The 15,503-nt window shown below is 45.4% G+C and overlaps 1 protein-coding gene across 3 annotated transcripts in view; it reads right to left on the minus strand.

Moving 5' to 3' along the window:
• Positions 1-2,457: 2,457 nt before the first annotated feature.
• NCAPH2 (non-SMC condensin II complex subunit H2) overlaps positions 2,458-15,503 on the minus strand; it is an 82,705-nt gene continuing 69,659 nt past the window's right edge. For 2 of the 3 annotated variants that reach the window (XM_085855391.1, XM_085855390.1), the window contains exon 19: positions 2,458-3,090. In XM_085855391.1, coding sequence (XP_085711517.1) covers positions 2,956-3,090 — 135 coding nt within the window. In that variant the 3' untranslated portion in view covers positions 2,458-2,955. Of the gene's footprint in view, positions 3,091-3,389; positions 5,053-15,503 lie in introns of those variants that run through there. The other variant, XM_085855392.1, reaches the window with a different exon arrangement.

Below are 15,503 nucleotides of genomic sequence, written 5' to 3' on the forward strand. Positions count from 1 at the left end.
CAGAACTCCAGCCTGGACAGGAAGAGGGGATGAAAGAACTCCATTTAGGGCCACACATTGACTACGACAGGAGTGGAGGTCTACGAGCCATGAATGGAGATGGCCTTGGATACCATAGGAAGAGTTTGGTGAACAGGGCAGGGTGCCAGACCATCTTGAAAGCACGCGATGTGTCAAGAGAGATGGCTCTGATTTCATGTCTGGCATTGAGGATCTCCATCCATTGTTGGGAGAGCAGAAGCGGCATGTCCAGGATAATGTGACCTGGTCTGAATCCAAATTGATGATCGGAAATCAAGCCATTGGAGATGAGGAAGGATTTATTGTCTGAAGCGATGATGGATTCCAATACCTTGCTGATGATTGGTGTTTAGTTGCAGGGATCTGTTTTTGTACCTTTTTTATACAGGGCAGTAATGTTTGCTGATTTCCAAGCAGAGGGCAGATGACCTTGAGCAAATGAGAGGGTGAATAGAACAGAGAGAGGGTGGCAAGAGCAGCCGAGCAGGTTTTTAGGGCACATGGGTCGATGCCGTCTGGACCGGTTGCAGAATTTGAGTCGAGGTTTGAGAGCAAACTCTCCACCTTGTCAGGAGAAAAGGACACAGAGTCCAGGAACAGCTGGGTGCGACTGGATAAGGTGGGTACAGAAAGCGATGGGTTTTGGACACAAGATTTAGAAGCAAACACCGAGTTTAGGCATTCAGCCTTTTCACGTGCGGTGCCAGCAGTGCAGCCATTTGAGGTAAGGGAGGGGATGGAGCAGGAACATACACCAGAAACAGACTTAACTAGACACCACCAGGATTTGGAGGAGGGAGACAGGTTTGAGAGTTCAGACTTGAGATTAGAAAGATGTTGTTTTCTGGCTCTCCTGAGGGTAGACAAACACTTGTTCCAAGCTTTGTGGAAGGAACTGAGATTACACTCAGTCAGATTTGCTATCCATGAGGCAGAGGCAAGTTGTTTCAGGCCAACTGCCTCACCACAAGCTTCAGTGAACCATGGGTGGAATGAAGGGTAGAACAACTGAAGACAAGAGGGGATAAATCTATGGATGAGAAAGAGCAAATTTTTTTGAAAGAATTCCCAGGATGAGTTGATATCGGAGAAAGTGGAGATGGGAGACCAGTGTAGAAGTTTGATGGCTGCTTGAAGACCCTGCCAGTTGGCCTGAGTGAAATATGACTCGACGGCACTGAGGTGGTTCTCTAAAACAGACAGAGAGATGTCTTCTTTGACAAGCCTGTGGTGAGATGAACCGATTGGATCTGAGGAAGAACAGCAGATATTTTCAGGGAAATTTGTCAAAATCAGATCCAGAAGAGATGGAGTACCATTGGTTGAGATCGGGTCAGAAAGTTGACCGATTGAGTCAGTCCCAATGAGTCGCAAAAGTCTTTTTCTGGTGGCATGACAGGTGAGAGAGGTACCCACGCCCAGCCAACTGGCATGATGACAATTGAAGTCACCACATATGAGGAAGAGAGAGTTCGGATGAGAGGACAAAAGTTGGTCCATGTTTTTGGAAAGTGAAATGTAAATGGAGTCATCAATGTTTGGTGGACCGTCCAACACACATATAAACATGAGGTGGGAGTGGAGGGGAAGCCGTAGCCAGAGGTATTCCTGGGGGTGTGGGGGAGTGAGAGCAGTGCATGGAGAGTGAGGAACAGAGTCTTTGATGAAGAGAGCAACTCCGCCGCCAGGACGAAGCTCAGGTCTGTCATTCCAGAGGAGGGTTCCAGTTTTTCAGGTGACGGTTGGTTCTCTGCCGACTTTCTCAAAGATAAATTTCCGGTCGTTGTTTGTCGCATTTTGACTTTATCTTGTTACCTCCATGTTTACTGTGTGCTCCTAGTTCGGTTTTGTTTCCAAATTTGTGCTAATTGGTGAGTTTTTGTCGATCTTGTCATATTGGTTTTCCCTGAGGCCTAGCAGTCTTCCCATCTATGTGCACGATCGTGTTTATTTGTATTTTCTCCCTCTTACCATCAGTTCTTATTTTCGCCACTTTTCCCACTGCCCTCCTTATATCCCTCCCAACTCTACCCTCTGTTTCTTGTCATAAAATATAAAAAAAACACACAAAAAAAACTTTTTCCCTCCTTAACTTGTTCCCCATGTAACCACGTGACCTCCTGTACCGACTCTTCTTCCTCTGCCGACCTTTCATCTTCCTTCTATTTTAGCTGACCCTTGTCTTAAAACATTTGCTCCATTATCGTAAGAAGATTAAATATACAAACAAATAGTACAACAACTTTGTGAAATAGCACCACACCCCTCTCCTTCCTCTAAAAAAAGTCATTCGCTGCCCCATATATTTTTGAGAGGTTGTTTAGGCCAAGATCAGAATTATAATTACTGTTTTCAGGATAAGATGGTTTTTGGTGTCTCTTATGTTTATTTTTTTTCCCCTGAAAATCCCACCACCAAAAAAAAAAAATCAGCATATCTTCATCACTCTCACATAACATTTATTTCTCAACAGTAACAAAACAACAAAAAATGCTGTCAAGCTTAAGTAACCCCATTCATATGCAGATTAATCATTGCTTTGAGCGCAGACCTTTTTTTTGTTCCCCTCTCCTCCCTGCATATCAATCGGGTTGCGTAAGCCTGAAAGTATTTCCTCAACATATTGTGTGTGCAATCAATATCAAGGTGATGTGTGACGAAACGTCATCTTGTGTCATCGTTGTTGATGTTCCTTCTTGTAAGGGATGATATGTATCCATTTGAGGATGATTTGAAGCAGGGTTGTTATTCATCGTCAGGATGTTCATGCGTTCTGTAATCTTGTTGGTCAGATGAAAACCCGTCATATTTCAACCAACATATTGGTGCAATTAAACACCTGACAATAGATGGCGACCCGGTTGAATTGAATCGGTGCAGTACGGCTGGACTCCACAGAGATTAGTTAGGAATGTCGTTTCACACTCCAATCTATTAGATCACAGAGGGTGCTCGATAGTCGTCTAGCATTTCGTATCTCAATTCCTTGTGCAGCAACCGAAGCTCCAGACAATCCAACGGCATATCTCCATCACCCTCGTGTAACAACTCCAAATTTCCATCATTAGCCTGCACAAAGATTAACATGTAAACAGAATGGCGGTTTCATAATTTCACAAGTTAGGACATTGGCGCTCTCCCAATATATTGTCTTAAAGTACTCTGTAAACAAGAACCATTATCAATAGAAGTGTCAGCAAGAAGGCAAGGATATATTTTACAAATCAAACCTTCAGCTTCCTTGGTTCTCGATCAATTGCTTTACTCCAGTCAATTTTTGCTCAGACTGCACAAAACTTTGATTTTATATACACACACACACACACACACACACACACACACACACACACACACACACACACACACACACACACACACACACACGCACACACACACACACACACACACACACACACACACACACACACACACACACACACACACACACACACACTGGCCAGTCAATAAGTAACCTTAAAATATTTTTTCACAAATTGTGTATTGCATGTACGTGTGTTACAACTGTTATTTTTCAACATAATCTCCATTGCGTTCATTGCATTTTTTTTTCCAGCGCTTTACTGAGGCCTGGATTCCTCAAGAAAAAACATATTTTGGCTGCTTGTGAAGGTATCCATGCACCGCCTCTTGGACCTCTTCGTTGGATCGGAAAGTGGTTCCACCAAGCGCCTCTTTAAGTGGCCCAAAGATGTGGTAATCAGAAGGGGTGAGGTCTGGCAAGGAGGATGGATGAGGAAGACACTCAAAATGTACAGTCCTCGATTGTTGCAGCTGTAGTGCGGGCAGTGTGGGGCCGATCATTGTCATGCTGCAGCAAAACACTGGTAGTGAGTAGTCCATGATGTTTTGATTTTTAAGGAGGTCGAAGGATGATGCACTGGTGACCGTGGTCCCTCTAGGCATGTAATGCTTTACAAGTGGACCTCGGCTATCCCAGAAGAGCGTCAGCATCACTTTTCCAGCGGACGGCTGTGTGCGGAATTTTTTTGGGCTTCGGTGAAGTTGAATGGCACCACTCTATGCTTGCCCTCTTCGTTTCTGGCTGAAAGTAGTGGACAAAGCTTTCATCCCCAGTCACTACGCGCGGTAAGAAAGCGTCGCCTTCTGTTTCGTAACATCACAGAAGTTATTCACAGGTTTCCACTCACCATTCTTTCAGTTCGGGTGCGAGTTGTCTTGGCACCCACCTTGCAGTCACTTTGCGGAACCCCAGCATGTTGTGAATGATATGGTGTGCTGAACCATGGCTGATGTTCAATTCGGAGACCACTTCATCCAGCGTAATGCGACGGTTTTCCCTTAGCATGCACTCAACTCCTGCAACCATTTCTGTTGTGTCGGCTGTGTGAGGCCAGCCCAAGGAAGCAGCATCTGCCACACTGGACACTCCACTTTTAAATTTCCTGTCCCAGTCGTACACCTGCTGCAGTGATAAACATGCATCACCACATTGCATCTTCATTCTGCGATGGATTTCAATGGGATTCACACCTTTACTTCCCAAGAAACGGATGACAGAACGTTGCTCCTGTTGTGGAAGAATTCAATGTCTACCCAGGGTCAGCACAGCAAGCATCCCTAGAAGCATCCCTGGTGCATGCTTCTGAGGGAGCCACCATCTTGGAACTGCTCTACTGATGTCATACGCTCAATGTTGCCAGATCTAAAACAGGCAAAACATGACTCTTACCCATAGATATAACATATGTCATCTACAACCACACACATTATATTCTCTAATTTATATCACCGTTTTAAAGTTACTTATTGACTGGCCATTGTATATATATAAATATAAGAAAAACAAGGACCCACCCACATCTCTCACCTGTGAATGGAAGGAATAACCAACTAATCTCACCTAATCAATTAAACTCAGGTGGCTAGGATTATATAAATAAAAAGACTTCCCTTGCTCTTCCAGCCGAAGAAACTGCATAAAGCAACTATGAAAGGCTACCCACGGTAAGCCCTTTGCCGTTTCAAACCCTTCCCTGAGTTCCTCCACAGCTGTAAAGACATTCACGCATAGTACACACACAAGAATACCAATGCTGCACAACCCCTCAGCTGCTGGACCAGTTTCATTGCTTATTGGCAAATCATCAGCGACAGCGCAGACAGAAATGCATACCAACGAGGCTCCCAAGCAAGTACCATGTGTAAACGTCAAAAGCAGTCAACATATAAATGAAAAACGAAGACCCACCCACATCTCTCACCTGCGAATGGAAGGAATTACCTCAGCCCAATGTCAAAATTTAAACTTCTTTATTGACTGCAGCAGGAGTTCTGACTGCTAAAAAAAAAAAAAAGTGTTCATTTGTCCAATTTGGACATCGCTTAACATTCCGGGTGCATGGTGTTTATATAACCGATCGACGATCGCTAATCGCTTGCCACGCCAGCCGTTCCTTATCAACCGTTTCGTTGGAGTACTTACTTGAGTGCTTAAGCGACTTTGCAAGCGCTCCACAATATTCGCACTATCACTGAATATATTGATCAACTTCAACAAAGTTCAGGGTCCATTTGTCTGCGTTTGGGCGTATGGTGAATCGCCCACTGAAAATGTGCATTTTATTTTACACCACCTTTCCCCTTTTTAGGTCATCTCTGTATACTTGTCAACAATACCGTGGTACGTGTAAGCGCCGCCCAGCTGATGATTTTGACGCAATTTCCAGTTACTTCGGCCTGGATTCGGGATCAGCGAACAAATAATGTAAATCGCGATCAAAATTTTTTTTTGATGATGCGGGAGATATCTTTATTAAAATTAACTTTGGGGGAAAAATAATTGAATAAATAAATAAATAAACGATCACTTCTGGTCAAGAATAAAAGAAATTAAAAGTTCCGGAAAGAGTTTCAAAATCACTCCCGGTAAAATTAAATACTAAATAAACACTTCCTGTCATGAAAAAAATATCACCTTCGGAAGTATAAAATTTTTGGGGAAAAAATAATTGAATAAATAAATAAACACTTCCGGTCATGATCTCCCGGCATGCATCATTCCCCATGAAAAAAACTGGAAACAAAAAAAAAACCAGCAACAAAACAAAAAACGGAAGTAAAATGGTCATAGCCAATGACACGGATTCACAATTGCCAAGGTATTGTGTTGTTTTTGTTGTTTCCTCTTCTCTCATGTGCACGTGTTAAGTAATATTCACAAGATAGAAATAAAACGCAATCGTGTTTATACACCGCACAGCGTTTAACAACAACCGCAAGCAAAAATCATAGCTAACGCCACGGATTCGAAATAGCCAGGGCTATTGTGTTGTTGTTGTTGTTATTTCCTATTCTCTCACATGCACGGGTTAAGTATTAAGCTCACTTCGTTCGCTATAAAACACATTTTTAGCCTTTTATATTTATACATTTTCCGCCGAAGGTGCAAAAGTTTCAAAACCTGAAATGTAAACGTCAGCATTTATTTTCAAAATATAATTTCGTGCGCGCGCGCCAAAATGCCGAGTCATCTTTAACCAAACTGCGCAGTAGAACTGCGCAGTCGTCCGGTCATGGCGTCTGAGCAGTGGCCAGCGTGGTTCAGATCGACTGTGGTTTCTGGGGCGAAGGTGATTGTTAAGAAGTATGTCGGCGGTATAAATTCGAGTGACTGTATTGGTGATTTAATCACGCAACATCTTGACAACGAATATTCTGGCCGAACGATTGCATCAATTCAGTGCATCAGCAGGGATGATTCGCAGGCTCCTCTCGATCGTGCCGATATCTAATATAATCACCGGTGGACATAGGGCTGCAGGCTGTGGGGCGAGGCCACAGATCCCAGATGAGGGGATAAGTGATAAATTATGCTACATGCTTCGAGCTTTCTGATTAATATATCAATGAGTACATTCCATAATTAATGAATTAATAATTAATGAATCTGGCATACAAAATGTTTTTTCATACCTGACATGTTACTTTGTGCAGTGTCACGAAACTTCTGTGGAATTAATAATTAATGAATTTGCTAGCTCTAACGATTTTTCAAACCTCAATATCTCTATAAATACTTGACCAATTTTCATTCTGAAAGTTGCATTATAATCAGTGAAGAATAATCTACAGGATTGTCATAATCTCTGAGAGCTAAGCCTATTTTTCAGTTTTTTTTTCTACAACCGGAAGTGAAATGTCCCCAGAGAGTGGACGGACCGGAAAACCACGTATTGCACTTACTGGAGATTCTGATGTGTTAATCGGGGTACTAAATGAACGATACATATTTATTAATTATGTCATTAGTAGTATTATCCTCGTGTATCTCTGTGAACTATTTCAATCTAAACAGTTAGTTTGGACTGTTTCGCGGTTACCTGAACTGAACATTGAGAACTTGTGGTATTATAGAGATGACCGTCACCCCGGTAATTTTTGTACGATGATCTTTCATAATACGACCTGTCACTTCGGCATAGATAGATACATATTAAGAATTAAACATTTTGTTTTTAAAAGTTTCTTCAACCGTTTCATTTGAGTGCTTGCTTGAGTAGTTATGGTACTTGGCGAGCACTTTTGAAGCATTGATGGCGATACAGCGGCTCGGTTCTACGTGGGAACATTTCTAGAGTAAGGAAAGCAAAATAAATTAGATAATTACAATGAGTAAAAAATGTTTACAGTTGTTACAAAGCAATGAAATCGCTACATCATGGCAGGAGAGCCGAGAGGTGTGCTCACTAGCTCAAAGCTGTGTAGCCTGGGTTTGAATCTTGAAACAGCTATATACTGTCATCCCAGTGTTTCACAGGCAGGGTGATTCATCAATCTGTGTGCCGTCTCTCGGATGGACGTTAAACTGGACATCACATCTGCCGGAATCTCCCCCCCCTCTCCTCCTCCCCTCTATCTCATCCTCCTCTTCCTTTCTCACCACACTCCCTCTCTTCTCCTCTCCATCCCTCACACACCGCTCTTCCTGCTCCCCCTCTGTTAAGAAGACCGTTAATGACTGAGGGTTTAGTTTTGAATTTAAAAGTGCTTCCCCATAGTGTGTCATGTACGAATGAGATTCGGAGTGAGCCGACCAGAGGTGTGCAAAGTTCGCTGCATGTGCAAGCATGCATGGATGCATGTAGGCCGGCTTTTGCCAGGTAGATAGCATGGGTTTTAAAGGCTCCCACCCAGTTTTATAAAGAACCGGCGGTTTAAAAGAAGATGTTGCTGTTTGGGCGTGTTTTGTCACTCTTCCCTTCCCATCACACTGCCTTCCCTCTCCCTGCCTTCCCTTTCCTTCCCCTCATGCTTACATCCTCCCAAAACCCCTCACATCCACTCTCCATCCCCCATGGACATCCCCCGGCATTCTCCATATGCTGTATTAAGGTGCTGTTTTAATGCACCCCATTTTGTTTCATCCTTGACTACGCACCCCCACCCCCCCCCCAAGTCCTGCGACCAAACGCAAGTCAAAACACCTTCCCCTCATGCTCCTCTCAAGCCCCTTCCTACTTCATCCTCCTCCTCACTTCCCCATACTCCTCGTTCTTCCTACCTTCCTAGCTCCCCCCATCCTCATCCCCTCCTTGCTTCCCCCTCCGTCACCCTCCCATCCTTATTGCTCTCCCCTTTAATATTTCCGTCAGCGATGCGATGGGTTGTATTTGCGAGTAAATTATAAATTAAAAAATACAATAAAAAATAAAATTTTCCAACTTACTTTACACCTCCCGCAACGACGCGACTTCCTTTTTCTTTTTCTTTTCCTCCTCCTCCTCCTCCTCCTCCTCCTCCTTACCATTCCACCTTTCCATCCCCACTTTGATCGTAAAGGTACTCACCATACACCTTCACAAACTTTTCTTCAACCTTTTCCTTGACTCTACCCCTCTCTTACCCAACCTTAACAAAAAATAAAAATTTTAAAAAAGGACTGCCTGTCCTGAAGCTCACCTGGATCAGGAGCAACAGTCATTCAAATATCCTGCAGACCCCCTTTAAACCCTGAATTTTGTAATGCTGTGAACAAACTTTGGTACATCACGGGTGATGAAGGTTGTGGTCAACTTTCATCGAAATTGTGTCTGTAGTTTGGGAAAAGAGAACAAATACCTATTTTGGAGGGTCAAACCCCCACTCCTCCCCCCCTCCCCAACCCCATAAACCCCCTAAATGAGTGGAGATTTTAATGCAGTCGATAAAATTTTGTAAATCATTAGTGATGAAGGTTGTGGTCAAGTTTCATCAAAATCGTGTGTAGTTTCGGAGAAGAGAGCAAATACCTGTTGGGATGGCCCGTCAAAAAAACCCCCGAAGACTCCCTAAATGAGCGCAGATTTTGATGAGGTCAATAAACCTTCGTTAGGTATCAGATATGAAGGTTGTGGCTAAGTTTCATCAAAACCGTGTGTTTGGTTCAAGCAACAGTGACTGAAGTGTTTATGGACTGACTGACTGACACACACTCACCTACGGACACTGCTCGATCTTTGGTACATCACAGGTGATGAAGGTACATCACTGGTCATTGGTACATCACAGGTGATTTTGGTAAATCTCACATCCTCACCATGTCTCTGTGAAAGGACCGTCTGGAACCAACCCCACCCCCCCTCACCCCATCTACTTTCTCAACAATCCCCTTGAAGAAGTCCTTTCAGTCAAGCTTTTGGGTCTCACTATCTGCCACGATTTTTCCTGGGAAAGTCACATCTCCAAACTGGCCCTCTAAAGGCAATCGCCGACTGGGCATCCTACATCGTGCAAAGTCTTTCCTTGGCACACCTGAGCTTCAAACCATTTACAAAGCTTTCATCTGCAGTCTGATGGAGTACTCCTCCCTCTGGGGTGTTGCTCTTGCCTCACACCTAGCTCGACTTCACGCTGTGGAAACCAAGGCTTTTAGGATCATTGGTATCTCCTGCAATGAAGCTGAGTCTTTGAGGGTCTCACTCTCTCACCGGAGGTCGGTCGGTGGTCTTTCTGTCTTCACCTGTCTCCTCTCCAGCCTTGCACCCCCTGCTCTATCTGTGATTTGTCCCCCCCTATATTTCTTTCGGGCACTCAAGGTCCGCCAAAATCAAGAATCACTGCTCACCTTCACCCTTTCATTCCTCAATTTTCCCACCTCTGGAACAAACTACCACACTCTCTTCAATCCCACTCCTCCCTCCATGTCTTCAAAACAGTTGTTCACCACCATCTCATATCTTTCCCCACCCAAAATCTTGATCTTTACTACCCCCGTTAATCCACCCCAAACCCATCCATCCATCCATTCGGATCATACTCTGTGTAGAGCGTTGGTGCTGCCTAAGCAGTCTCCTTGGCTATTGGGCACAATCCTGGATGGGTCTCCACTCTGACACAAGACACCCGCAAGCTTGCACTCATTTTGCCGACCTCAGAAGGATGACAGGCAGAGTCAACTCCACCTGGTATAAATTCAACAGCCGAGTGGGTTTTGAACTCAGGATCCTAGGATCCCAAACCCACCTCCTTCAAATTCCCTGTAGTACCATTTTGTTTACCCCATGTATCCCACCCCATCCTTCTCCCTTCCACAGATATCATATTGTCTTTGTTCCCCATTGTTTTGTGCTTCCCTTTCCGGCGCCTCTTGTCTCCTGCCTTGTTATGTTTCTGTGTATATGCTCTTACATGAGCCTCGACTTGGCATGCAAAAAATAATAATAATAAAGATCGCATAAACTTACCTGACTAAAATCCAGGTGAGCTAAAAAAAAAAAAGACAGTCCTTCTAACCATACTAACCAATTGCCTAACCTCCACAATGCTGTTCAAGCTACATGCCACCTGGCTTGTTGATGCGGTTGTAATGTTTTTTTTTATTTTTAATGTTTCAACTTTCTCTTTCTCACCTGATGAATACTCTTCTATTATAATTCACTTCTCTTTTTCCTCTTCAAAATCGATGCTTCAATCATTATCGATTCTTCAATCGTTGAGTCTTACTCTTACAGTTCTTCCTTTCTGCATTCTCTTAACTCGCCATTATTCCACCCCTCCCCTAACATTTTTAAACATATCTCTGACTTGAAAATTTCTGGAACCCCAGTTTGCAACGGCTGTTCCTTTTCCATCAATCTTTCTTTTTGTACATCTTCAGTGTCAAACCTTTCCCTCCTCCACTTCTACTTGCCGTATCCTACCTACTAAAATCAGGATTTTTCTTCCCGATATTGATATACCAGTATGTCGGTATTTAAGAAAAAAATAAAAGAAATATATTTTTTAAAGCAGGTTCCAAAAATACGTTATGGGCCAATGGTACATTACATATTCATATATGATGTATGCATCATTGACGCACGATAATTTTTCAAAGTAGTCGCACGCAGGGGTATTTTTCCCCACATCACGAGAACGGTTATTTTACTTCCAACTTCTTCTTGCTACCTTCGCCGAAGGATTCGGAGAGGGTATTGCATTTGGGTCCGTTGGGTCCGTTTGTTCCTTGCAAAATCGAAGATTTTTCAAGTATATTGGTTAGTCGATTTTGTTATTCTGTCTGTTTGTCGCCTGCAGGTCGCAATTTTTAACCGATCTTCACGAAACTTCACCACATGGTAGAGTTTCTCATAAGGAAGATGCCTATTGTTTTTAGAGGTCAAAAGGTCAACATAGGCCAAAGGTCAACAACTTAGGTGAGATTTCTAAAATCCTCAATTTTCATCCAATTGAATTGAAATTTGAAGAGGATTTATATTTCAGGTCACTGAATTCAACCAACCAATTTTTTTTTTTTTAGGTCAACATCGACCAAAAGGTCAACGTAGGCCAAAGGTCAACAACTTAGGCGGTATTTCTAAAATCCTCAATTTTCATTCGATTGACTTGAAATTTGAAGAGGATTTTCAAATCAGGTCACTGAATTCAACCACCAATTATTTTCGAGGTCAACATGGATGAAAAGGACAACAGAGGCCAAATTTCTAAAATTGTCAATTTTCATCCGATTGACATGAAATTTGAAGAAGAGTTGCATATTTGGTCATTGAATTCAACCATCAATTATTTTTGAAGTCAAATTTGTCTTATGGAATTTGCAAGTATCGTGCTCTGCACGTTTTCTTCTTGTTTGTCTGTTTGTTTGTTTGTCCGCACAGAACTTTCATGTTTTTCTCCGCAACCGCTTGTTTTAACCATTGGTGCGACTACTCACGTGGAATGTTTAAATGATAATTATGACGTCATAGGTCATGTGATGTGGCAGACATATTGGAAAAACGACAAAACTTTGGACAGCTGTATCTCTGAAACCGCACCAAGGGAAAAATTGAAACTTGGCACATAGCAAGTACTCCTCATGGGGAACGTGCGATTTTTTTTTATGATGTCATAGGTGCCCTCATTATGATGTCATAATTGCATATGTAGAACACCAGATGCAATCGGTATGAAGGGGTCCTTTCGGGATAAAATGGTCCACAGAAAAAAAATTCATGACGTCATCGGTCACGTGATTCGGCAGCCATATTGTTTAAAATATATTGTTACGGCTGTGGAAATTCGCAGAGCACAATATAGGTCCTTAGTTCAGTTATGCCGATAAGTCTGTGTTCAGATAGATTTCCCCACCGTTGTGCAATGGGATTTTATTCGTGTGATCGGGGCTGTGATTTTTGAGTTAGCCGTTTTTCTTTTGCTATCGCTATTTTGGACCAACCACTTCACAACAACCACCTCCACGACCATCCGGATTTCAACCACAACCACCACCTTCTCCACAATGCCAACCACAACCACCTTCTCCACACCGCCAATCGCATTCCAACCACAACCACCACCTCCTCCACAAACCGCCCTCACATAACCACCTTCCGCACAACACCAACCACAGCCACCATCTCCAAAACCACATCTCCCCCAATACCCAACGAAACAACATCGCTTCACCTTCAACTCCGCGGGCGGCAACTTTGCGCCGGCAACGGCGAGATCGCTGCAAACAGACGCGTGGGTTTCCCCATTGTTAGCGACGGTGGTTTCTACCACATCCGCTCTCCTTTCAGCGTCGATGATTCCTGCCATGTCCGCTCGCACCAAGCTTCGCCTCGGAATTCGGATCAAGAGAGCGAAAGGGGCGGAGCCAGTGGGGGTCAGAGGTGAAAGAGCGGAGATCAGATCTCACCTCACGAACCCTATAAAAAAGCGCGCAGAGCGCGAAGTCGGAGTCGGTCGGGGTGAGGAGCGGAGTTCGAGCCCAGTGGAGGGCAGTGGACGTCCGGGTTCGCCGATGAGACGGAGCGGGGAACACAGCAGGCCGGCTATGCCACGCATAACATAACTATGCCACGGGAGGAGTGATTCCCACCCAAGGGACCCCGGGGTCAGTGTAAAGTGAGTTAGTGGGTTAGTCAAATTGACAAAATGGAGGTCGTTTTGCTGTTGGTGGGAAAGTTGGCTCAAAACCCGTTTGGAGGAGTGCAGGAGCCCTGTTGCCGGCTGGGAGCGTGGCTGCGAACGGTGATTATCGCTTAGTGGGTACCCCGGGCACCGGGCTAGTCAGCCGCGGTAGGCCAAGGGACCAAGAGGGGCCAGGATAGTGTAGTGGGCACGGGTGAGCCCATATGATGCGGGCCCCGGGGCGCCATTGGCCGCGTGGGCAGTGCATTGGGCACGGGCACCCAGGGAAGGGGGCCGGGGCGCCAGCCTGCCACGTGAGCATTTCAGGGGAGTAGCCATGGAGGGCACTCCCCAGTGTTTATTGAGCAGGTAGGCTCGGAGGCAGTTGCAGTGCCCGGGGGTGCCATAGTTGGAGAATTGGCAGAGGGTAGTTCCTGCCAAGGGAGCCACGCGTCCCAGCCATGACACCGTGCGAGGGCACGAGGGAAATTTGAGGGCATGGCCCAAATCTGTGAGGACACCAACACAGGCGACGGGAATCCTGGTTGTTAGAACCAATAGATTAAGTGAGAGGCGCTTTTGGAAAGCCCAGGGGTAGTTTAAGGTTAATAAATGTTAGGGTAGTTAGGAGATGTACCCCTCCGCACCATCCATCCCTTCGCTCTCGTAGCGGGCCGCTGGACTCAACGTGGTAAGAAGATCGCTGAAATATGAGGAGGCCATTCTGAGGCTGAGATTGGGCCTCGACACAGGACACTAGCTCTCCTTTATTCCCCTCCAGGAAGGGAACGTAGGGGTTGGGAGTGGGCTAGGACAGGTAGGTTAACCGGACAGAGAATATAAAGGGGGTTAGGGAGACCAATTATAATGGGGGAAATAAAAATAAAATAAAACAAAAAAATAAGTTGGGGCTAAATCTGTTTTGCAAAATAAGGGGAGTGGGTATGGACAGAGACAGGCAAAGGCGATAGGTTGGGAGGGAGACAGTCGGGTAGGTCCGAGCCCGCCTTCCGAGTGGCCAGCACCACCGCACTCCCTCCACACACCTGCTACAAGGCCCGTGCCGGTCAGCTTCAGCTGCTGGCCTGTGCCGGCCTTGCCATGCCTTGTCTGCCTGCCTTTGCCTTGATCTCATGCCTGCTAGCCCTTTGTTGCATTTGCCCCATTCATCCATCACCATGTGCCCCAGTACCATCCATTTTTCTGCAGGGACTGCCTTGCAGGCAGCCGCACACGGAGACTGCATTTGTGCACCCGTGCACCGTTTGTGTTCACTGCGCACCGATTGTGTTCACTGCGCTCATTCAAGGGGGAGGCCGAGGACTGCATTGGTGCAGCCGGCCATATTCCCTGTCACCTGCATTTGTTTCATGAGCCAGAGACTGCATGTGAGCAGCCTGGCTCCCTGCTTGAAGAATGGCCTGCGGGATGGTGCAGAGCCGCCGGGTTAGGGTGAGTTGCCTTCAGCAGGTGAAGACATGAAAAGGTTTTGTGACAGACAACGGGGCCGTTTGAACAGGCCCCGAAGATATCCGACCTTCAGCTGCGGGGGGACGCTCATCCTCAAAACCGTGACTAACATTGCTATGTGCCCTTTTTCCCACAGAGTCCATCAGTCCTGGGCCATGGTTTAGTGTAACATGTATAAGGTTAAGTTGAGGGTAAAATTGTACATGGTTTTGCTCCCGCTGCATGTGTGTCATAGCACCGGCAATTTATTTAAGTCATCTGCGTGAGTCAGGTCAGGTCAGGTATGGGAGCATGTGCCAGAACAGCGCGTCGCTGCGTCCACTTTCCGCCGGTACTCCAGGGGCCTTCGTCTGGCCATCCCCCAGGCAGATGCCAGGCCCATCCCCATCTCCTTGAGATGATGGTCAACCTGCTGCAACCACGAGGCACGTGGTCGGCCCACTGGCCTCCTCCACTCACGAGACTCCCCTGCTGAGAGAATCTGGTGAGCAGGATCAGCGTCAGGAAAACGAGCCACATGTCCATACAGCCACAACTGACGCTCACGGACTATGCAGGTAACAAATCTCAACCGAGTCTCTCTCAGCAACCGCTCGTTGGACACAAAATCCGACCAGCGATAGCCAAGGAGTCTCCGAAGAGACCTGGTACCAAAG

Source organism: Eptatretus burgeri, chromosome 14, assembly GCF_056783735.1.
Source record: "Eptatretus burgeri isolate ZD-2024b chromosome 14, Ebu_testis_v1, whole genome shotgun sequence".
NCBI lineage: Eukaryota > Metazoa > Chordata > Myxini > Myxiniformes > Myxinidae > Eptatretus > Eptatretus burgeri.